Source organism: Mytilus edulis, chromosome 9, assembly GCF_963676685.1.
Source record: "Mytilus edulis chromosome 9, xbMytEdul2.2, whole genome shotgun sequence".
Taxonomy (NCBI): Eukaryota; Metazoa; Mollusca; class Bivalvia; order Mytilida; family Mytilidae; genus Mytilus; species Mytilus edulis.
In genome coordinates, this window is record NC_092352.1 from 15,254,294 (window position 1) to 15,280,485 (window position 26,192).

The 26,192-nt window shown below is 32.1% G+C and overlaps 1 protein-coding gene across 2 annotated transcripts; it reads right to left on the bottom strand.

Moving 5' to 3' along the window:
* Nucleotides 1–1,202: 1,202 nt before the first annotated feature.
* LOC139489577 (40-kDa huntingtin-associated protein-like) lies at nucleotides 1,203–22,869 on the bottom strand. Of its 2 annotated transcripts, XM_071276152.1 has the most exons (13): nucleotides 22,759–22,869; nucleotides 17,707–17,753; nucleotides 16,512–16,584; nucleotides 16,032–16,191; nucleotides 15,291–15,359; nucleotides 12,500–12,562; nucleotides 10,456–10,476; nucleotides 6,487–6,544; nucleotides 6,168–6,230; nucleotides 5,676–5,767; nucleotides 4,949–5,030; nucleotides 4,442–4,488; nucleotides 1,203–2,466 (listed from the first exon to the last, which is right to left on the bottom strand). In XM_071276152.1, exons 1-13 carry the CDS (start codon nucleotides 22,815–22,817, stop codon nucleotides 2,329–2,331), a joined length of 972 nt encoding a protein of 323 aa, XP_071132253.1. In that variant the 5' UTR covers nucleotides 22,818–22,869; the 3' UTR covers nucleotides 1,203–2,328. The 2 variants fall into 2 exon arrangements, with proteins under 2 accessions (XP_071132253.1, XP_071132254.1); XM_071276153.1 differs by lacking the exon at nucleotides 10,456–10,476.
* Between the last annotated feature and the right edge of the window lie 3,323 nt (nucleotides 22,870–26,192).

Genomic DNA, 26,192 nt, shown 5'->3' on the forward strand with positions numbered 1-26,192 from the left:
ACAATATTGTCATTCTCTTTTGCTTTCGCAATTATGGATATAAACAAAGAGATCGAAAGTTGTGATAAATTATTAGGAAACAGCAATCGACAAACCTCGGCAGATTCTGTTACCCTTCATCTGCATATGGCAATTGATAGATTGATGGATTTTTACAAGACATCATTAATTCTATACAAAAACACATTGATGATGGAAATTTGTACAATATTAATTGGGAGTCTCATTTGGGGGTTCCGATCCCGGATCCCGCTTATTGTTTTGTCAGATTCCTGTATCCTGCTTACACTATGTACGCAAGCAATTCTCATTTTTTTGTCATTTCCCGGGTCCCGCTAAACCTCTTTACACGACACAATAATTTGACTCTCACATGTCACGCTTTCTAAAAAATCAGCAATCACGCGTCACGCTTAGACCCCAATGAGACCCATTTAATTGAATAAATGCCTAATATTTCTTGATTTATTTTTTAGTTGAAACTGCTCTGACTATATGCAGAGACATATAAACACACAGAGTTGCCAATCTCTTTGTATTTATGTCTCTGCTATATGTAATATATATATCGAAAGTTGTTATTATATAGTTACTGTTTACTACAGTGGCACACATTTCATACATGTTTAAGACGATTGCAAAATGATTGTTCTGATAAAAACAAAGATTTTGAATAAATGTAAGAATTATTTTAGTTTCGCTCTAAATCCAGGATAAGATCATTGTTTGGTAAAAGAATGTTTTAGATGAGCCCAGATGTGTAGAAATAATATTATTAGCATCATTTGAACAAGTGATAAAAAAAATTATGGGACAGAGATGCTTTATAAGTCTTGTTTTTTTCTCTCAAATTGATAAATACAAATATTTTTGTGACCCAAAATTTATGACCTCAGCATCACAGATAGTCACAAAAGAAACAGCATACTAATTACACATTTTCCATATCTTTTCTACAGCGCTTCACAGGTTATAAATAAGTGCTAATTAATCAATCTAGTTCCTGTCAATATAATACTTCTGTTATCTAAGGAACCCAATGACACTTGAATAAGTTTTCTTGATAGAATTCTTTGACTAGTTTATGAAAATTTCTGCTAATAATGTTTATATCTAAAACAATAAAAAAATACCCCTGTCTCAGCTGTTTATTTAGTTCTTCCTTAATTGTATATTTATTTGTAAAGAAAACAGTACATACATTGGAATATTGCACATTTATTTAAGAAAAGTATCAGACACAAATATAATTGCATAAAAAATAAAATACAAAACAAAACAAGGAAATTCGTTTTATCATCTGTGTGAAGTGAAGTCTGTATTTGAAATTTTGGCGGGAGAATATTCTCTCTTGACTTTTCATAGCTTTATCATTGACAAGTTGAGGTTCTCAAAAACTGTTAAGAAGTGATTAAATTTTTATAAGACTTTTACAGATGGTTTATTATTATACATGTAAAATATTTACAAAAAGAAAAATGGGGGTCACAGGGCAAAATTTTTCAAGGCATTCAAAAGGATAAAACCAGAGGATACCGAAAATCTGACAAATTATCCAAAACATGACAAGCCAGCTTCCTAAAGAAAGGAAGTATAGTATGACAAGGGAAATAACTTTAATTTTCATAAAATTTTAAAAGAAAATGTTAACCAGTTTCTGTCTCAAAATAAAGATGTCATATTGATCAGTCATCATTGCTTTTAAAGAGTATTGTACAGCTGATTAAAGTCAGATCCCCTTAATATTGGCTAAATAGTTTAAGATGCGATTATGCTATGGAAAATTCTGAAAAAACTGTCATCTAAAAATTGTCCTACAATAGTTTAATTTCATGTTAAGTAACAATAGTTTCATATAATAAAATCTTGTTTGTCAATGTTACCATTCACTATCTATTAATTCTGAAGAGTACAACTCCTTAAATATCAAATATGAAGATGTGGTATGAATGCCAATGAGACAACTCTCCACAAGAGACCAAATGACTTAGAATTTAACAACGATAGGTCACAGTATGCATGGCTTTCAAAGTCTGTCAGATTCAAATAGGCTTAACAAAAATTTCAAAAAGAATTTAAAAGAATGAAGTGTAAATAAAGATGTATAGAAAATAACAATGGGCTAAAATGACAACACTTATAACATGGTCCTATGTGAAATATAATCCAATGAGCAGTTATACATACATCTGTGGCAAGTACAATATCTCTAACACTACCCTTGAATAACAGTCCATGCTAAGGAATGTTTCATTAAATTAGAAGACTATGGACAACCAATTGGCTTTTCCAGATTGATCAATTGTATGACTTTCATGGATTGGCCAATCAAATGACTTCCCCTGAAGGATGCGACAGTTCTTTGATGACAAGATGTAACAGCTGATTTTGTTCAGCAGATAACAAGGGCCATAGATCTTTCTGTAGTAATCTCAGTGATGAGAAGTCTCTTGACTGACAAGCCATCTGAAAATAAAGAATCAATTAAAATGTTTTGTTTGTTTGTTTGAAAATGACAGACTAAAATAGATTCTTGTTGGTAAATATAATACTACATTGGAAGTACAGTATGCTGTTTATGATGAACCTAATAAATTGCATGACTGTAAATTTTGTTGTTTGCTTTTAACCCTTTCACCGATAGCTGCCCAGACAGAAGCTACTCTGAGACGATGGCTTCCCTGGCTACTATTACTCAAGTGGGGAGATCTTCATAATAAATGTCAATAAAAACGTGTCTGTAGTTATTTGTGTCTTTATTTCATCATGTTCAATCACTGACACCATGTTCACAGTTTTGTTCATGTTTTGATAATTTTTTCTTCATAAAATATTCAAATTTTCAGCATTATCTAGGTGAAATTCTCAAAATTCTGCTCTTTGACCCAAACTCGTAATTTTTTAACCCAAAACGGCAAAATTTAATGATGCTGTACAAATTCCTTTCACTGAACGATGTTCATTCCAAGTGGGTTTTTTTTTTGTCAAAAAAGTATACTAGTTTGGCTTCAATTCTTCCATATTCTTTCCAAAAAAATGTTCCCTCATTTCAAATTCTTGTAAATTCCATAAATTTCCTCTGATTTTGACACGGTTTTCAACAAACGGAAGCGCCATTTTTACACTTGCATCCGGGTATTCAACAAAGAAAGATAACTTGTGTTTGCACTGTTTTGAGCAGGAAATATAAAAGAGGTTTTCTGATCCTGGTAAAATGGGACTCATCGTCAGCTGTCTGAAGCGTGATTCCCGGTAAACCTGGACTCATCGGCGAAAGGTTTAATAAAGCATAATAATGCATAACTTTGCGATGGGAAATGTTATGCACAAATGAGAATATGGATTTTTTAATCTGAATAGTATTGGAATGAAGTAATAATTACTCGTCAACCCAATTTTTTCTTCTTCTGAATTTACAGTTTTAAGATGGCACTTTTAAAAAATAATATTTCATTGTTTAGTTTTTATCATATAAATATATATACAGGGATCGAAATTAGCGCTGGTCTGGTGGTCCGAGTCCAGTAGAATTTGTCAGCTGGTGGTCCCGTGGACCAGTAGAAATTTGTCGATAAAAATCACTGATTGCATAGCAATTTCGGTTTGTTTACAAAAAGAAATCACCTGCGAAATCAATTACACGGTACTGGGAGGTACTAAGTATTACAATAGATCAAGTTAATTTCATCTAAGGTGAGCGTCCTTCACAACAACACAAATTTTTGGAAGGAGATATACCATTGGACAAAAAATTTAAAATAAGTGACATTCAAAAGGAAGATCAGAATAAAGATGTGTTGTCCCTTAAATGGAGTGATGTCAACCAAGGTGGTGCCACTGACTTTTTTGAAAGTTCTAAGATTTATGGATTTAATTCTTTCCCTTCCTGCTCATTCTACTGAAGCAGAAAGGGTTTTTTTCTGAGATAAAACTTGTTAAGAATGATTGGCAGTCATGAGGATTGTGATAATGTGGAAGACAATGTTGACATTTTTTTTCTTCTGTCCTCTATCCTGATTTGATGAAGAAAATCATTGAGATTATCAAAACCTCTATCAAAATTAGGATCAAGACTCTCTCTTTTTCTTGTCTAACACATGTAACAGAAAGCATGAAAATAAAAGTAAACTAGTGTTTGTCAAATTAATGTCATTTTTCAGGACCAGTAGACTTGGAGCCCGACCAGTAGATTTTTCAGTCCACTGGTCCAGCTGTCCAGTACACAAAAAAGCTTAAATTCGACCCCTGTATAAATATATATATATATATAAAATTTTACGTTTGTATGACAAAAAAATGGCCAAATTTATTATTGCCACTATTAATGATGCAGAGCAGAAGGTATTATAGTTTTGAGCAGGAAAATGTTTTGAATTTCCATCTACCTTTACATTTTGTGCTGGACATTTGTACAATTAGCAAAAGATTATTATTTACTTACTACAAGTGACTGTAACATTAGAAACAAATCTTCACTGAGAAACTGTGCTGTAAAATAAGAAATGTATATTTTATCATTTTAAATAAAGCAAATGTAAGTAATCTTCATATCTAAAAAAACATTTTCTTTCCAATGTAAAAACTATATGGTACTTTAGATAAAAGTGTTATGATGATCAAAATGTAAACACTGCACACAGTTGTGAGGATGCTGAGTACCCAACATCTCCTTTTGTTCACATCGAAAGCATCTTAATATAAAAAAATCATAAGGGTTCCGCGGAACCAAGTGTCTCTACTTTTGCTATTAGTTAAGTAGAAATCAGGGATAGTTTAAGAAATTAAAAAGTTAATAAAATTTCAAAAACTTTAACCACAGAGTGAATATTTGTGGACACTGCTACAGACAACGACGGAATGTAGGATCACTATGCTCCACAAAAATGTTATGCTTTCTTTAAAAGCTTTTTTTCCAAAATCATTTGCATAATATACATTAAGTATTAACCTGTTATTGTATCATCAGTTGTCTCCCATGCATATTTCTCCAATGTTTGGGCATGCTCAGGTCTGATTCTCTGGGGTGTAGGCTGTAAAAATAATAATATATATTTGAATCATAAATCATCTCCATCATCTATTGTACCTTCTTAACTTTCAGTCAATTAAATATATGCACATGAGAAGGTGTATTCAGAGATTTATTTAAAATATAAAAGGAAATATCAGGTTATTTTCTTTTGTATTGTGTAATTTTTTTTTCTTTCATGGAATTTATCAAATATAACATCATTGTCCATTGACTACAATGAGCATGAATTGTACATGTATGATGTCCTCAGCAATATATATAAAGTTTGTGACCACTTGTCATTTCACATATATTTCAAGACATATATAGATGATTATCTATCTTCCCTACACCTGTATTATTACCATGCTTACTTCTTCATAAAATCCCATAGTTCAGCTTTGTGATGTCATATGTGTGTGACCAGACTTTGAGGTAAAGAATACAATAAGTGTAGTCAGACTCAGAATTCAACCATTCAAATTGCTGGATTTAGTGTTCGGAGTACAAATTTTGTACTCCAAGCACTGACTTAAGTTTTATGACCATAGAACTTGAACTTTTCGCTGACACCACCATTTTTTTCCCCCTACTTTAATAAGTTTAACTTAAAATGATCAATTCTTTTCCCCGAACTGTGTTTTCAAGAGCAGCCATACTATACCTGTAGTAACATTAGAAGTAACACTCGGCACACTTCACATCTTGCCAGTATATCACAGTAAGCTCCTATTGGCTTCCCTGTCGTAGATGATCCTATAAAGTATTATAAAGCAGATCAAATATGATGAAGTCAAAAACTTTTTTAAAGACAACAATTTAGTATTAAGTTTTCATCTATTTTCATTGGCAAAGGTAAATAAGATTGAGTTGAACTGTATAATTTGTGAATGAGACACTGAACTAACATTTATAGTTCTAATGCAACATCGTTTCTAAGGTTTATTTTTTGATGCTATGAAAATGTTTGGCATCAATTGGTAATTTGTTGGTCGCAAATACTGTTTACTGGCTCTGCTTACACTTAATTTGTGTCCATCAAATCACCAAATGATGCTGGCTGATCTTAAATACAATACAGTTATCTCCTAAAATTACTCTGGTCCTAAGCTCTTCCCTTGAAAATACCTGTAAAATACTAATACAAAGGAATTACCTCCCCTTTCTTGTGCTAGATATGCCATTTCAGTAAAAACACCAAGTGCTCCATCATAATCTCCTGAAAAATTAAAAAAAACATGCAAATCAGTTAAGAAATAATTGGAAAGCTGAGAATTCACATGATACTTTAAACACCAAATAGAGAGATATACCTTTATAAAAATAAATGTGTATGACTGATGCATTATCATGGTTGAATAATGTATTTTCAATCCAAAAATCAGCTGTAAATGCAAATCGTATATATATAAAAGAGAAAATATAGATATAATTTTTTATGGCTGATTGCTCTAATATAAAATAAACCAACTTACTCATTTCTATTTTACAAGTGGCTACCAACCCCAGTGACTGGAGACATTCTAGTGGACTCTGAAAAACATTAGACAAAGCATTATATTTAATCATGTTTGTTTAATTTGGATACAAATTTTAACACAGTTTCTTTAAGGACCATTATGTGATTTGTATGCACAACATCATTTTATCTTTAGGTTTATTCAGTAAACTATGATCAACTGGAAGCAATTTTTTAAGATTATCAATTTCATTCCTATCAGTAAGGATTATCAACTGACATTTTCTCTGTAAAACTCTAAATGGGGTTACAAGCAAGAGTAGCTTTAAAGTTTTCATTTGGAGGATTATTTAACACTGTTGTGATCACAAATAATGTAGATCCAATTTTGTTACTTCTCACACAACATTATTCAAAAGAGTTCTGTATGTTCATCAGTGTCTGTAAAAAATGCCTTTTGAAAGTTTCTGAATTTTCTTGAATTTGTGATTTGCTTAAAAAATTGTTATCTTTAAAAATACCTAACTGTGATTTATCAAGTGGCTTATTTAAGCAAGAAGTATCACAGAAACAGCAGTGTTTATCCTAAATATGTTTGAAGCAGGCTCAATTTACAGAGTAGCACACATTATAGTCATGATTTCATTGGTTACTTATTATTTTCAACTAAATCTAAGATGGTCAAAATAGTGAAGTTTGAAATTCCTTAGCCCACAGTTGTCTAAAGAGAACACTGACAGTCTAATATAGGTACTGAATGATATTAACTGTCACCTTCTTTTGAAATAAGAAACAAAATATCATGCAATGCAAGAAAAATTTATCGAAATTCCTTATTCATCAACTATCAGTTTTAATACATGCAAGACAGAAAGTTAAACACATGCATTTAACCGACCAAGTACATAAACTTGTAGAGCGGAAAAATATCTTAATCAACGGTGTAAAGTTTTAAAGTGGTTGAATCTGTTTCTCTAATGATTTAATGGTAAATGCTGAGTCAACATCATGAACAGATATGGTAGGAAATCACATTTGCTTGATCAACTGGGTCAGAAATGGTTTAAAGCATACATAAAATACATAATTAAGGATGTACACCTCTGAGGAGCCAAAAATTTCTAGAATTAAACTTTTTTTCTTAACCTGATTTTTGGGTTTATAAGACTGTTATAATAATTATAAAATAATTGGTGAAGAAACTAGAGGCTCTAAAGAGCCTGTGTCGCTCACCTTGGTCTATGTGCATATGAAACAAAGGACACAAATGGATTCATGACAAAATTGTATTTTGGTGATGGTGATGTGTTTGAAGTTCTTACTTTACTGAACGTTCTTGCTTCTTACAGTTATATCTATAATGAACTTTGCCCATTAGTAACAGAAAAATATTTGGTAAAAATTTACAAAAATTGACTATAAAGGGCAATAACACCTTAAGGGGTCAATTGACCATTTAGGTCATGTTGACTTATTTTTAGATCTTACTTTGATGAACATTATGGCTGTTTACAGTTTATCGCTATCTATAATAGTATTCAAGATAATAACCAAAAACAGCAAAATTTCTTTAAAAATTACTAATTGGAGGGCAGCAACCCAACAACCGGTTGTCCAATTCATTTGAATATTTCAGGGCAGATATATATTGACTTGATTAACAATTTAACTCCTTGTCAGATTTCCTCTAAATGATTTGGTTTCAGAGTTATAAGCAAAAAACTACATTTTACCCCTGTTCTATTTTTAGCCGTGGTGGCCATCTTGGTTGGATGGCCAGGTCATCGGACACATTTTTCAAACAAGGTACCTCAAAGATGATTGTGGCCAAGTTTGAATTAATTTGGCCCAGTAGTTTCAGAGGAGAAGATTTTTGTGGAAGATAACTAAGATTTACTAAAAATGGTTAAAAATTTACTATAAAGGGCAATAACTCCTAAAGGGGTCAACTGACCATTTCGGTCATGTTGACTTATTTGTAAATCTTACTTTGATGAACATTATTGCTGTTTACAGTTCATCTCTATCTATAATAATATTCAAGATAATAACCAAAAACAGCAAAATTTCCTCAAAATTACCAATTCAGGGGCAGCAACCCAACAACGGGTTGACTGATTCATCTGAAAATTTCAGGGCAGATAGATCTTGACCTGATAAACATTTTTACTCCATGTCAGATTTCCTCTAAATGCTTTGGTTTTTGAGTTATAAGCCAAAAACTGCATTTTACCCTATGTTCTATTTTTAGCCGTGGCGGCCATCTTGGTTGGTTGACTGGGTCAAGCCACACATTTTTTAAACTAGATACCCCAATGATGATTGTGGCCAAGTTTGGTTCAATTTGGCCTAGTAGTTTCAGAGGAGAAGATTTTTGTAAAAGTTAACGACGCCGGAGGACGACGACGCCGGACGCCAAGTGATGAGAAAAGCTCACTTGGCCCTTTGGGCCAGGTGAGCTAAAAATCATATGGTGCTGCACTTCTTTTTTTGCTACAGCCCTTTGAAAATGTCCAATTTTGATGATTTTCCCATTTTTCATCGATTTTTACCTATTTTTGGGCTATTAACGTGAACAAAATCACAGTTCTACAATTAAACTTTTTTTTCATACTTTCTATAAAGATGAAGTGGACCAATTTGAATAAATTTTACTTACAAAAACTATAGGTAGGTATTAATATAAGAAAGTTTTATCATATTTTGACGCTTTTTTGTGAAAAATTTACCATGCTGTCAATTTTGTATTTTTGTGATTTTTCTCAGTTTTAAGAACAAAATTCATATTATTTCAACTTTTTTATTATAAATGGATGAAATACATATCTAAGAAATTTGAAAAGACCAAAATGATATGGGATGTACATGATTTTTGTAAAATCATTTTTTGTATCCCTCACCCATTTTCTCAAAGTTTTGGCTAAAAATACTGACTTGATTGGTCGTAAAATTTGAAAACTGGATTACTCAAAAACTGTTCATTGTAAATACAAAATTTTTTTCACAGATTTATGTTTGATTATAATATTTAAAAAATTCATTGATATTTTCCACTTGTATCACATGTTTTGGAAATAATTCAAGAACGAAATTTCAACGAGACTGAACGAGACTGAAAAGTCTGAAGCATACATCCTTAACAGCATTATTATGCCATACTGAAATCTTTTTCATTTTGCATTAACACTTTTTTTCTCTGGTAATACATGTAGTAAACATTGCAAAATTAGAGGAAGTGAAAAGAACATGTCCTGTGAATTCATTTATTTTGCTGGGTATGAATTTTCGTGGATTGAGGAAATCTTTCATTTTCGTTGTTTTATCAAAGTCTGCATACTTAATATTTAAATTTGTGGTTCACCTGTACCAATGAAATCCATGAGGATTGGTTTTCCATGAATAATAATTAATCCCCAGTAATATAATATATATATCATCGTAACCTGTATCAAATAAGAGGCTTTATATCTGTTTTTCATGGAAAGATTACATCAAGTCAAATCAACAAGATTATTTCATTGTAACTGGCATAAGTATTTGAAGTGATGTACTTGATTTCTTTTTACATATCATTGACCAAACAGTCAAACATAACTGTAATATTTTGATTGCATGAAAATGTACATAATAAATTCATACATTGATATTCCAAATTTAAATATGAGGTTAAATTGCTTGCAATCATCACCAATGCTATTCCAGGATGAACAGTAAGCATAAAGGTTAGCAAGCATAAGGAATAAAGCTAGGATGAAGTAGTAGGATATATGTTTTTAAGAAGGTAAATGCAATTAACTCTAGAATTTTTCAGTTTTTATTCATACTAGACTTTGGAATCACTACTTAAGGGTAATTTAAAATTTCAACAACATGCCATTCACACTCTGAAGCAATCTTGTGACAATGGGTCATTCACCTTTAAGACCTTTACACTTGGGTACCAAAATGCACATAATTTCAGAATTTTGTGAGTGCGTATACTTACAAATACACCATAAGTCTTCATCTGATATGAGACAATTTATCAAAGATCAATAACAAAAAGGTTAAAATGCTAAATCACAATCTCTGACTCTCCTTTTATAATTATATTACAAAAATTATAATACATTATTAGTAAAACTAGAACTTTGAGTGAACTCACAGTTGGATACCCCTTGTGCATCAATGTTAATAGGTTATTGAAGTTAGATTAATACTAGAAACACACCCTTTCCCTCCTTCTGAGCCCTTATTCAAACACTTAAACTGGATGACAGTTGAACAGAGAATAAAATATCACAAGTTTGTGATGACATTTAAGTGCATTAAAAATGATGCCCCATCATATCTAACTAACAAGTTTCATTCGGGGTTTTGCATTTGCACCGATATGCATTTATTTGCGCTGATTTTTTCTTTTATTTGCGCCGATATTTTTACAGGTAGCTTAGGCGAATAGATATAAGAAGATTTGATATGAGTGCTAATGAGACAACTCACTATTCAAGTCATGTTATTTTTCATTTATCATTATAGACCTCTTCCGATAGCCAGTTGTACAAAATTTATGAATTGTCAATCATAACATGTATATAACTGTTGTCCCCTGCTCACCACAGGGAAGTGGAAGAAGTCCTACTAGATACATCTCCAGACTTTTTTCTTGACCGTACCCGTAGTTCTTTAGCCTCCATCTTTCGATCATCTGCCACATGGTTATGCTCGTTTTGTGGTTTGACAGTAGTCATACCATCAGCTGAATCTGTGGTGACTCTAGTAGAGCTTTACACGATTTTATGGAACATCAGTAAGATATGTTTTAAATAAGTTAATTTGAATTTTGATTGCACACTTAAACGAGCCGAGGAGTCAATTCTTTAATCATCGACAGTCATACAGAAACATAAAAAAGATTGCACACTTAAACGAACCACGAAGTCAATTCTTTAATCATGGACGGTCATACAGAAACATAAAAATATTTTTTTTTATGTTTCTGTATGACCGTCAATGATTAAAGAATTGACTCCTGGGCTCGTTTAAGTGTGCAATCAAAATTCAGATTAACTTATTTATTTAACCTTAGTGAGCAAAATTTATAACCAGATTTTACCAACGGTATGGTACATTTGCAAGTACTAACTTACCTGTAAATCTAATTAGGAGCAAATATAAAATCGGCGCAAATGAAAAAATTAAAAAATTAAAAATCGGCACTAATGTCAAACGCCCGTTTCATTATGTTTCAGACAGAAATCCATACCCCTTGAGAAATGCTGTTCAAGGAAACCTCATACTCCCTAAACCAAAAACAGAATTTGTTCAAAAAATCTTTTATGTATTCTGGATCATTTATGTAGAATAATTTGCCAATACCATTAAGAAATATTACAAATGTTAATTCTTTCAAATACAAAATAACAGATCATTTATTGAAATCAACCTAGCTGTATAAATAATATTAAAAACTGATAATGTCATCATGTTTATTTGTTCATCACATTTTATCAAGTTGTATTGAACGTTATATTATCATACTTGACTTTTTATACTAATCTATGCAATGTATATGTTTTTCATGATGAGGGCCTCAGGGAAGATTAGTTATATAGCTAACTGTGTAACCCTCTAAAAATAAAGTATTGTTGTTGTTGTTGTTAGTACATGAACTATCTACCCTTTTTCATTTTGGACTAAGATTATATTCCTTTAAGGACATCCTAAGGAAGTGTTCTACAACTATTTAAGATGAGACAGGGTGCATGAACTCAAAATTAGGACTGAGTCATATCAATGATGTATAAAGTATAGATCAAAGTGACCTACTTTAAATGGCCTACTGCCATACTCCCTTAAATAATTGCCCACACAAAGTTATATAATTGTAGATCAATAAACATATATGAGAACTGAACTTGGATTTAAAAACTTAGTGAAGCTAGTCACATTAAAAAAAGTATTTACAACACTTTTTAATTAAATTCCATATTATCATATGTATACAGCAGTATTTACTGTAAACTCCGATAAAAGTATTTAAAACAAACCTGTGACTGTAGTTCTGCAGCCCTTTGAAAGTGTGCCATTGCTTCTCCAGGTCTTTCTAGTTTCTAAAATTAACAATCAAATAAAGGTTAATTTTTCTGAAATATAATTACCAGAAATGCCAATCAGGTGCTTAGGCCACACCAATCTAACATACCTGCCAACTTTTCAAAATGCCCATGGGGGTTTTACATGCAAAATTGCTGTTACAGTTCTAAAAAACCTTGATTGGGGCCTTCAAATGTGTTTTTATGTTGGTTTTTGGCTGATCCATACTTTGAAAGACCTATAGCCATTGAAAAATTAACTGAATTGTTTAAAATTATGGACAAAATTGCTCTTTCAAAATTTCCATTTGGGAGCTTTCATGGGGGAAATCCCCCGCAAATAGTGACAGTTGGCAGATATGATCTAATTTCTTGTTCTACAGATTTTTGGACTCCAAAAATTGGGGCGAGCGAGCGATTTGAAATTTTTTATAAAAAAATATTTAATTTGCAAATTTTTGAGGCAAAGCTTGAAAAGTAAAGGCGAGCGATTATAAATGTTTTTGTAAACATAAAATAGTAGGTTTTGACAATATTAAAACTTGATTTATCACTTGTACTTTGACATTTCTTTAATTTATAAAGTATTTTTTCCTTGTTCACCAATAAATAATTGTATAATTAAATCTGGTCTGTTTGTGTGACTGACAATGAGACAATTTTCCATCCAAGTCATAATCAGGTTGGGAACAACCCCTTAATGTTATAAATATCCCTTTTGTGAGGGGTCAATATAAGTTATAATATGTTTCTTTGTAAAAAACACTTTTTAGTACAAAAGGGCTCATATTTTCCCAAAGAAAGTTATATCTATCTTGTATTCCTGGACTTAAACCATGTGAACACATTTACTTTAACAGTTTAATATTATTCAAAATAGGTGAACCCCTCTTTTAGAAAAGTTGTTTAAAGAATGGTGTATTTCTCCTCTTTTTGAGTAAGAAATTCTAAGTTTTCAAAGGTTTTTTATAGTAGCACTATACAAATCCTTGGTATTTCTATTTCCTTTTCTACAACAGTAAAATGACCCCTTGTCTGAGGGAGGGTTGTTCCCAACCTGATAATAACAAACACAGGTGAAAGTACGGCCTTTAACACAGGGATTTTATCTAGACAAACAGCAAGCTATAAGGGACCCCAAAATTATTAGTTCCCAACCTGATAATAACAAACACAGGTGAAAGTACGGCCTTTAACACAGGGATTTTATCTAGACAAACAGCAAGCTATAAGGGACCCCAAAATTATTAGTGTACACAATTCGAACAGGAAAACCAACTATCTAATTCATATATTCAAACGGGAAAATACCAATGACCCACATTAACAAACGATAACTGCTGAATGACAGGCCCCTGAATCAATCAGGACAGGTGCATAAACATGCAGCGGCTATGGATAGTTTTGTTTCGCCAGCATACAATATAATTGCAGTTGAAGGCAAATCCTTCATAAGTTCTTTGTACTTTATTCTAACAACGAACATTTTTTGATAGGGAATATAAGTAAGGGGGAAAGAAACCAATGTTTTGTTCTGTACAGGTATTTCCGCTGTAATATATTTATATCAGAGCACTCCAACGTGGGATAAATTGTTTCATGCTGCAACAAATATTCTCACAGATATTTACAGTGTAATGGGGTGCTTATAAGTTTAAAATCGTTATATACAGGTTAGACTGTGATTTTAAAAAACAAATGTTGATATCTTTTTATAATATTTACAAAAAAAACGTGCGGGAAATAGACATGATTACATTTCCGGATGCAAGAAGCGGGAATATAAAAAAAATTAAAAATTCTGTTTTGAAAAAAATAGGTGCCGGCGGGTACGTCGAACAAGGAATTAAATTGGTGTGGCCTTATTGGTTAAATTGGCAGAGTGTATTAGGAGATTTCTCTTTAAGAATGAACAGGAGGCAACTTGTCTAATATTTAGTAGATACTAGAACACACCCGTGATATCACGGGTCCGTGACTGAATTAAAGTATACAACTATGCGCAAGCCTTATTTTAGTATTAGTATTGTCATCTGATAAAGTCATGTCGATTATAAGATACAGTTTTTCTCTGCTTTCAAGTCTTTCTGTTTGAACCCGTTGAACTGGAACTTATCAGTTATTGGTCATATTAATTATTTTGAAAACAAAAGGTCCTGGAATGGAGTATTTTTTAATCAACAGCATTGTCCTATATAAGTTATAAATAAAGTTGAATTCTTTGATTTGCTGTTTTACGTCATGCCCACTAACAAATTGAAAACTGTACCTATACGCCTTATTTTTAGTCCAGATTTTAGTATTCGTATTGTTATCTTAGAAAGTCTTACTGATTAAAATACTACAATAGGTAACAATTTAGTAGTGTCAACCCTGTGGTTATGACCCGTGTATATAGCATATTAGTCCTGAATACAACGTTTGGTGGTGCGCCTGTCAGATGCGGAACGTACAGATAAGGTAATAGGTAACAGGTGAATATACTATTGGTATCGGTAGCGGACTCGACCCGGAACTTCTTAATTATTGGCAATATTAATTACGTGGAAAACAAAAAGGCCTGGAGTGGTGTAATTTTTAATCTACACCTTTGTACTATATTAGTTATATATAAAGTTGAATTCTGTGATTCGTCGTTTTTACGTGATGACGGCTGACAAATTGGACCTCATAATTTTAGTATTATAGATGCCAATTATGACAATTCTTTAACTGTTAAAGTATTGAGTGATACTTGTTATATTACCTGTAAAGCATTGCCTAATTCTATACACAATGCTGCTGCTAATGATGGGTTGTTGTTTTCAATATAAACCTGAAAATGCATAATAAAAATTTATATATTCAAATATATATTTATAGCAGACCTCTAAAAATCAACTCTGTTATCTTGTTTAAAACCTTTTTTGGATGACAGTAGTTTTATCTTATGCACACGTTAGTTACTGGTGGAGGGATTTGGGCTGTACATGGCAAAGAACTGACATTTCAAAAACTTAAAAGACAACTTTTGAGTTCGTTGCATTTCTGTCAAAAACTTTTGCGGATATCATTTGTGCGTTGAGGTGTTTCATATCTCCCATTCCTATGATGAGCGATTGGTTGAAAATATATAAAGGAAAATTGCACAAATTATCAGCAAATTAAATTCTTATATTCAGCACTGCTATCATTAGGGAATTGTAATTAAATACTAGATTATTCAGTATAATGACAATCACAAAGACGCTTGATGTACAGGCCATCCCCTCTATTTGGTATGTGATGTCACAAAAGGGCACAAAATGGAGGAACTTTTCCGGCGAAATTCATCTCCTATCAGAGACCCTTGAATCCAGCTTCTTTTATTTTAAGATAATGCTGATGAACTGATACCTTGCAATTGTTATTTTCAAATTTGGGGAACTACAAATTCAAAAGTATTTTAAATATTTAACATAACCCAAAGGAATTATCAAGAAAATAGATAGCAATCTTATATACAAACCCTGATGGCATGACTATAACAGTTAATGGCAGCGGTTAGATGTTCCTCAAAGCTTGGACACTTTATATCTCTATTATTCATTTCAGCCTCTAGAAAGGCCCTTGCTGCTTCTGTCAAGGCTTGGGCTTCCCCAGCAGCATTAACAAGGGTGTGTTCACATCTAAAATCACAACAAAGACAAAGAAAGAAAAATATGGCATATGATGGCCATATCTATAGTGTTACCCTTCAATTTGTGTGGATATTTGTGTTCGTATAAAATGTAAACCTAATGAAATGTCATATTTTTTTTTTGTTTAAGCTTCAAACCAGGAAATTCTAAAATTGATTCTCCAACTTTTTCTATTCCAAAATATTCTTCAATAAACACAACATCAAAACTGATCAATTTAAAAAGTGTAAAATAAAAATGAAAGTTTATGATTTGAAGACCTATTAGAATAACATATCCTTTAGATGGTCTATTGTAATAGAATATACCTTGCTTGTGCTAAGCAACAAAATCCAGCATACTGAGGACATTCCTGTTGTCGTAGGGATTTTGCCAAAGCACCTATAAATAAAAATAGTTCTGATCTAATAAATATATTCAACATCAAGTAAATAACAGGGGTTAAATAAGGTCTATCAATTCATTCAAGTTTTATGAATCTGTTTCCAAGGAAAACACGTCTTTTGGTGGCATTAATTGAATGGTAGAGTTACTTAAATCATTATTGATATAATGAACATCCTTTTTTAAACGTATTTCTACATCTTTTGATTGATTGATTGGTGTTTAATGTCTAATGGCATATTTGACATGTATATTCAGGTAATAAAATGCCATTGTAATGTGAATGTCCATGCTTTGTACTAGACAGACTCATTATTAAGTCCAATTTAAATATTTTTTTCATCACAAACTCAGTTGTATGATATTTTCTCATAAAGACTGTTACAGATATTACAGTGTAGAATGTCATGTTTTTTCAGGAGGTTACTAACTTTGAGAAGTAACTGCAAACATCGATGATTTGGAATTGTTTTATATTGCTTTGCTTGCAATTCTGTCTTTAACAACTTTTATAATTGTACTACAGAGTCAAGCACTTTTTCTCAATTAATTTTTCTTGTACTGATCAAGATTGAACAGAAAAGGATTGAGACCTCACACCATTAAGCCTGACATATTGAAAAGAAACTGCTCTACAGTTAAATGTATTGACTTTTGTGACAATGGATTGCTGTCTTCCTGATGTATCCAGGAAAATATGTTATAAGATGTGGTATGAGTGCCAATGAGACAACTTTCCATCCAAATAACAATTTATAAAAGTAAACCATTATAGGTCAAGGTACGGCCTTCAACACGGAGCCTTGACTCACACCGAACAGCAAGCTATAAAGGGCCCCAAAAGTTAGTAATGTAAAACCATTCAAACTCATACCAACGGTATACCCTGTAACATTATTTTGAAATTTAGCTGACCAATCTTTGCTCTTCATCCTAAAATTTTAGTAAAAGTCTTTTAAGTTTTAACAAGCCAAGGATGAAATCAATTAACTCCCAAACTCAATAAAACCATGAGACCACTAATGCTCTGATAAATCGCATATTATATTGTTACTTTTATAATATATTTAATTTGTAAATATTTCAACAACAAACACCAACTACAAAAGCAAAATTTACCATATTGTTCTATTCCTTCCGCAATATTTGGCCTCTTCAAGAAACGTCTGAAAAACAAATAACAAATAGACGTTTATACATTTTGAAGAATCATTGTGTGAACCTAATATGAAAAGCATCAGTTGAATTTTACTATAAATTATTATTATAATCCTGCTATAAATCTTTGTGGCTGTTTAAAAGACAATTGTGGCATCCATTCCCTTATAAAATTCCAATGTACATGTATAACTGTATGTCACATAGTATCCAAAATCTGAACTTTGACATAAAACATACAAAATATCAATGAATGATAATACCAGTTCAAGAGACTAACTCTGTCAAACTGGACATGTATAATCTTTGAAAATAAAGCTTAACTTGAAAATAAAACTAAACTGATGAAATGAAATGAAAAATGTCCTGGTAAGTCAAACTCAAAATAACTGGTTCAAAAGCGGGAAAAATTCATCAACTATGCATGCCTTTATGACGTCATTAACCAGATAGAAGGGGATCGCCTGTATCCATGCACTATTACCGTTCATCAAGCAATTTAGCGATCATCATTGTGCAGGATAAACTGCTATTAAAGTTTGTTTTGTAAGTACTTAATCACAATCCCCTAACATGCCTAATGACAGCAGTGCTGATTGTCAATAAAGAAAATTTTAGTTGCTGTATAATTCGTGCAACCATTCGCTCAACATTGGAACAGAAGTGACGATGCCATTAAACGCTCGAATGACGCTCATTAAAACCAGAGTTTTTGACAGAAATGCATCAAACTTAAAAGTTGTCTATTGTATTCAGAACCCTGATCCAAATTGAAAATTGAAATCTTTAAAAAAAAATATTATCCGTCAAAAACTTTGGTTTGAGTGAACATCATTTCATTTATGTAAAGGTGTCGTCACTTTGGTTCCCATGCTGAGCAATCAGATGAATAAAAGATTATGTTATATTGCAGGAGTTACTTGAAAAATTGATTTTTTTAATTGATAATCATAAGTCATTAGGGACATGTGATTAAGTACCAACGGAGCAATCATTATTGATAGTTTATTCTACATAATGACCATGCTTGATACATTTTAATAGTGCAGAGTAACAGGCAATACCTTCTACATGTATCTGGTTAATAATGTCATAAGACATGCATAGTTAAGGAACATTTAGATACTAAAGATGTCTCTATTACGCATTAAATCAAAGCGCTGTAAGCGCTGAAGGCAGTTAACCAAAAACCAAGGCAACCTGTTTCCCTGGAAAGAAATCTGAGTTTGTGTTCTATAGTACAAAAGTTATGAGACACGAATCAGACAAATGTTCACTACAACAGGGATCAAAGGTGAGGTCTGACTGACCTGCCCATAGTAAATGTAACCCCGTGACCCCAGGGACTCCCCCTATATTTCATTTAATTAGTTATATTGGCCCATACATGAATATATATTGTTTTGGTGTGGGGATCACGACCATTTCCAAGTTCTCAAACAGGAGGGTTGGGGTGACCACAGGGACTTCCCCTATATTTCATTTGATTTGTTATATTGTCCCGTACACGAGTTATATGGTTTCGGGGTAAGGATCTTAACCATTTCCAAGTTCTCAAACAGGAGGGTGAACAGTGACCTCAGGGACTGCCCTATCTTTCATTTGAATTGTTATATTGTCCCGTACATGAATATATATGGTTAAGGAGTTTCAAATTCTCAAACAGGAGGGGGGGGGGGGGTTGACCCAAGGGACTCCACCTATATTTCATCTGATTTGTTATATTGTCCCATACAGAACAGAACATATTTTTTATTCATACATGAATATATTTGGTTTAAGGGTGGGGATCTAGACCATTTTTAAATTCTAAAACAGGAGGGGTGGGGTGACCCCAGCGACTCTTCCTATATTTCATTTGATTTTTCATATTGTCACAAACATGAATATATATGGTTAAGGGGTGTGGATCTCGACCGCTTCCAAGTTCTCAAACAGGAGGGGGTTTGGGTAACTCCAGGGACTCCCCCTATATTTCATTTTTTATTTATTATATTGTCCTATACTTGAATATATGCAGGGGCGGATTCAGACGGGGGAGGGTTGCTGGCTTGCACCCCCCTTAAATTTGCAAAGCATGGGTTATTCTCAGCTTAATAAAGAATATTCCTATAATTTTACCTCAAATTTATTTTAGCCTCACTCTGCTCAGCGAAAATTTAAGTTTGCGCCCCTCTTAACCTAAAATCCTGGATCTGCCCCTTATATGGTTTAGGGGTGTGGAGCTCGACCGTTTCCAAGTTATCAAACAGGAGGGGGTAGAGTGGCCCAAAGAATGCCACCTATATATCATATGATTTACTTACATTAAGGTATATATAATATAGTTGCATTATTTGTGAAAATAAATAAAGAAACTTTCAGCTACTTTAATTGACCCTTCAAAATTGAGAAAAACAAATAACCCTTCGAAATTGCAGTAATATGTTTACACTTTAAAAGTATCTCACATGCATTATCATCATTTATCATTTATAAAGAAAATTTAGACTGTGACCGTGAACATGTATATTGTTAGATATATACTGTTCCCAGCTGTCACGTTGTATTGTATTTTTAAATTAAAATTTGTCAAAAAGTAATTTTGAGTTTCTGAATAAAATATTTTTCTGCTTTTTCTTTCTTTTTTACCATGCATAGATGTATTTTTTCACCTGCATGGATTTAGTTTGTAAATGATCACCAAACCCGGAATTACCTTTATCCGCTTCCGGAATCGGGTCCAATATTGTCTTCACGGCCGCCATTGTTATGTTTTTACAATGTTGTTTTTGTCTATCAGAAACGACCTTACTCGAATTTATACAATATTTGTCGGCGATTTTCTGTATAAAGCTAGGGGTTGAACAAAATGAACATCGCTGTCATGAATAATAATGATAAAAATAAGTTTTTAGCTCGTTTAATTGGAGACTTTGGTGAACACGTGAAAAGGTTTGCAAAGTAATTTCTTATTTTCTTTCAAGTGGAAGGTGACTACGTCGGACGTACATGTAGCTAAAAAACCAACTATTCTAGTCGAAATTCCCCTTGTAAAAGTAGAAGGTTGCGGACCTCGGACCACCGCTAATTTGCACACCTGCCTCCAAATTGAAAAGCTACGAAAATTTCTTTTTCTAATTTGAAATTGCTGCCAACAGCATGAACAGTTGAACTTATTATATAAAAGACAACTGACGTAGTTGTACTACGTATTGATGACAAACAATATTCCTACGACTTTTGTCATTTGGGAAATCTAAACTACTTGTCTTAAGAGATTTTCGGCGATTTAAAAATATTTCATACAATTGTTCTTTGACATCTTAGTTAAAAGCACAAGTCATAATGAACTACACAAGGATTCTTAATAAGCACTACTTCCTATGTGTAACTTTAAAACTTTTGGACAAATCGATGATCATTTAAGGTTTTTCTGGTCATATTTTTTGTTATCCAGAATAAAAAGTATTAAAAAAGTGTTCAATTAGTTATATATAACATAGTAGCGAGCTAGATAATAACAATGGCAAGTATTCCAGCATTTATTGGGTAGAACACAAATCTAGGGTGCTCGCATAATGCAGCTTAACTGCATAAAAACGTAGGCTGCACCAGGGTGCTTACAGACGAAGAAAAGGGATTGATATATAAAGAATCACTTCATTTTTATCTTTTCTGTTTCTTTCAAATGGTATTTCTTCTCCAAGGAGTATTTGGCAAAGGGAGAGGGTAATGTTTTTTTTTTTTTTATTTCTAAGTGTATTTTAACGGATCTGAGATACTAGACATGTACAAAACAATTTATCTCATGCTTTTTTTAGTAATGCATTTATGAGTGAATCGTTGTTTGAGGAAAGACAGTGGCAAATATTTCCTTGACATCCAGTCGATTCGGGAAGACCTTTTCAAATGCATTATGTGTTTGGCAAGGATGATGCTTTGAGTCTTGATAAGCATGATAAGGGGTAAAATAAAGCTACCCAAGTTTTTTTTTATAACAAATATATATATCAAGTTTAGACAAATATCTGTGTAAAGAACTGTATTAATGACTGTTATAAATATCATATTTTTTACAAAAATCGTTCCTTCCTTAAATATACTTGGGAAAGTTGAAGTTCTAAATGATAAATCTTATAGACCCAAATTCTATTGACAAACTCTACTGTTTTACTTAAAACTAATTTTTACAAGTTTCTTGTTTTATTCATATCCCTTACCATTTTATCTTTTAATTACATATATTTAAACTTATTAAGAAACCATACTAGTCCATAAATTTAACCAATTACTAGTACAGATTAGTAGTTCCTTTCACTTTCCGTTGCTAAGAGAATATACACAACTGATAAGATTACTTTTATCCATTTTATAATTTTAAATGTATACAAGTTCCTGTTTTAACTAATTTTTAGTTTTATCCTATTCTAACTGTTAATATTATTTTAAATTTTAACCAGTAGATAGAATTTTAAATAACGCAATTTTAAAAATAAATTTTTTTTAAATGCGGTGACCCTGCAGATAGGGTGGACTTCCAGAAGAAGAAGAAGATAAGTTTTGTGTACACTTAACCTACACAAGGCCTTCATTGACTATCGACTGCATGTAGACAAAACATGATTTAAACTACATGAAAACATTGAGTTTTATCAAGGTGAACGTAATTGTGTTTAGTTTACGTGTGAGTTACACTTACACAACAACGAGTTTTGGTCAATGTGAACACGGCCTATTTCAGACCGTCTCAGAACTATCTCCATTTTACTTGGGGAATTGTTTACCATCTACCTAAATCAAAGTTGTGCCATTAACAAATACATCACCATTCTTAAAACAGAAGCAGACAAGAATAGAATAAAAGACATGTAATTTTGTTTCTCAGAAATTCCCCAAAATTTGAGGCAAAAACTCATTTGTAATGATGACAAATCGCAGTTGGTGCGTATGGTCGAACTCAGATCTTTATGGAAATGAGTGAAAGGTTCAATGGGACGATATGTTTTGCCGTTTAGGTGTCTGCAATCTTACTTCTTTAATTTATTTGTGACATTTCGATATTTGCCCAAAACATCAACATCTCTCTCCATTTTTCACCTTCTTCACAGGAGAGCTGGTGATTTCGATACTCTCGGATTTTTTCGGAGGAACATTTTATTTTGGCGCCAAAATTAAAGAGCACAAATCAGGTAGTCCCATATGGATATGTTAAGCTAGCCTTGTCCTTTCAAGTACAATTTTCATTAAAAATTTTGTTCAATCAAACTTAATCTAAGACTTAGGTATTGGCTGTTGTTCGATCCAGACAAGTGCTCTGTTTTAAATATTTGAAATAACTTGTCTCTCCACCAACATGAACATGTAGAGTAAAGAGGGATTGCAAGAGAGGTTAACCCTGCTTAACAATTACTGTTCTAAATGGTGTTTAAATGTAAATGAGAACAAGACAAAATTTATGATTTTTAATAGTCTTTAGAAGTGTCAACTTGACACTATAATCTCTATCTGTAATTTCGATCACTCTGGTAATTTTATGTCTCTATTGTATTAAACTCATTAGTACATTTGTGATGTGGCACTGCAGAGAAACTAAATAAATAATTAAATAATTAATTAAAAAAAAAAAAAAAAAAAAAAGAATAAATAATTAACCCTTATAAAACCTTAACTAACTATTTTGTGAACCTTCCAGTATCTTTAATAAAAACCCCTAACAAATCTTGAATATCTTCTATGTGATGTTTGTAATTTTTAATCTCCCTTTTACCTAGGTGAAAAAGCTATTGGTGAGGGCCCTCATGGGGTTTTTGATTATGTGATTACTTGGCCGTTTTTTTAATGATTATTTGATTATTAAGCCAAATATTTCATGATTATTTGATTACCTAGGACTGTATTTTTAGTTTATGATTATTTGATTACTAAAGATAAGCAAATATTTAATGATTATGTGATTATATTGGCAAAAAAATGGTGATTATGTGATTACTAGGACCCCCCCCCCCCCCCCCCCCATGAGGGGCCTCATTGGTTGTACATATAATTATAAATATTTGGGCATTACTTTTATACCCAGTGGAAAAAGTTTTCAATGTAAAGATGAACTGTACAAAAAGTCTATGAAAGCATGTTTTAAATTACAACAATGTATGTCATCGTCAAACCCTAGTGTTTCAACTTTACTTCATTTATATGACCATACAGGCATACTGTAAAACCAATTTTAACCTATGGATGTGAAGTCTGGGGTATGTTTTCTGTAAACTAAGCTGCATGTAAGAAAAATTATCAAAATATTTTAGAAAAGGTGTTTTCAAATGATACATCTAAAAAATCACATATCAAATTTATAAAATATGTTCTAGGTGTAAATAAGAAATCCAGTAATCTTGCTGTGACTTCTGAACTAGGGAGATACCCAATGTATTTTTATATTATATTAGCAATGTTGAAATATTATCATCGACTCGATAATTCTAAATGTTAGCATATTTTATATGTAGTAAAGAACTTCACAATAATAAAGTGAATACATGGTTTTCAAGTATAGACTGTATTTTAAAAAAGCTGGGCATACAAACATGTAATTTAAAAACCAGTATCTACTCTTTCACAAAATTTATCAAAGATAAGCTATATAAAAACTATCTACATTTCTGGAAGGAAAATAGAAATAAAGTTCTACAATCAGATCAAGGTAAACTTACTACCTATTTTTCCCTTAAAACTCTATTTTGTTTTGAAAAATATTTGGATCTAAAAGATTTTAGATTAAGACAATCAATCTGTAAAATTAGAATAAGCGCTCATCCATTAAGGATTGAGACTGATAGATATGCTAAACTTCATGTGAATAGGACACTGAGAAAATGTTTATACTGTACTTTAAATAAAGTTGAAGATGAGATACACTTTATAACTGAATGTCCACTATATATTGATAACAGAAATGAGTTTTTTACTGAAATTTCTCTAAATTGTAATAATTTTCAATCTTTAGACAATTTTTCAAAGTTTTTTGGCTATTTACACAAGAAAATTTAAATGTGTATAAATGTTTAGGAAAGTATTTATCTCAAAATCTAGAGATAAGGAGAAGTTCAAAAATAATAAATGCAAATTAGCCACAAATATACATATTTTGAGTGGTATATAATTTTAAATGGTATAATTTAAAGATGTAAATTGTATTATCTGGTTCTGTCCTGGCTATCGTTTCACAAAGATTCGTACGACTTACGTTTACGATTAAACTTACGTTAAGCATAAGATTTTACCTACAAGTGTTTCACAAAGGTGATCGCAAACGTAACGTAAACGTAACGTAGACTTACGATTATAATAGAAAAGGGGTGCTCTCTTTTACAGCCGCGTTCATGTCTATAAAAAGAATAGTTCTTTCAAAACCAGGAAGAACATTCATACCATCGTATTTTGGAATAGTTATAAGTTTTTTTGTTAGTATAGTAATGAGGTTTAGTGAAGTAAGCATGATAAGTGTCCAATCTAGTTTTAAGAAATTGTTTGCTTTGATTTTATTAGAAAATTGACTGGCGGATCGAGGTTGTTTTTTTCATGCACGGCGGTCTGTTTTTGATATTGTTGAAGAATGATGAAGTCATACAAAAAAAAAAGAAAAACAGTTACTTTCATTGGGAATTTTTTACTAGAAATTATAAGTATCTTTGAATTTTATTTATGAACAGGTATAAAATGTGTTAAACATTGTGAAAGTTTCTTGTGCGTGTCTAGGTTTTTTTTGTCAAGGAGAAACCCACTGGCAAAACAACAACCAATTATGGAAATGTAAAAAGTATATGCATATTTTTATTTCATATTTTATAACGCTATGCGGTGCATTTGTTTCTGTATCATCCAACAAATATAATAGTCATCAGGACATTAAAAAAGCATAAAATATATTTAAAAAAAAAAGAAGATGTGGTGTGATTGCCAATGAGACAACTTTCCATAAGAGACCAAAAATAACAAAGAAATTAACAGTTATAGGTCACCGTACGTCCTTCAGCAATGAGTAAAGCCCATACCGCATAGTCATCTATAAAAGGCCCCAAAATGACAATGTAAAACAATTCAAACGAGAAAACTAACGACCTGATTTATGTAAAAATTGAACAAAAAACAAATATGCAACGACAACCCCTGAATTACAGGCTGACATGGGACAGGCACATACATACATTCGGCGGGGTTAAACATGTTAGCGGACCCCACCCACCCCCGTTTAATCTGGGACAGTGTCAAACATAGCAACATAAGAACGAACTATAAAAATCAGTTGAAAAAGGCTTAACTCATCAGATCGACTAAAATACAAGTGGACGTGGACGGGTACTTGTACATCCCAACAAAAAAAAATACTAGGTACAGATCTGAGAATACTCACAGTTAAATGGCAGCTAGTTCAAATCCTCCAAAAACTAATAAAAAATCATGCATCTAAG

Excerpts from the sequence above, each read along its gene's own strand:
- LOC139489577 (XM_071276152.1), bottom strand. The coding sequence starts at position 22,817 with ATGGAGAGAGATGTTGATGTTTTGGGCAAATATCGAAATGTCACAAAT. Across the intron at positions 6,231-6,486 it reads CACTTGTAAAATAGAAATGA|GAGATTATGATGGAGCACTT; the intron begins GTAAGTTGGTTT and ends TTAATTTTTCAG. Across the intron at positions 5,031-5,675 it reads TACTTCTAATGTTACTACAG|CCTACACCCCAGAGAATCAG; the intron begins GTATAGTATGGC and ends TTATTTTTACAG.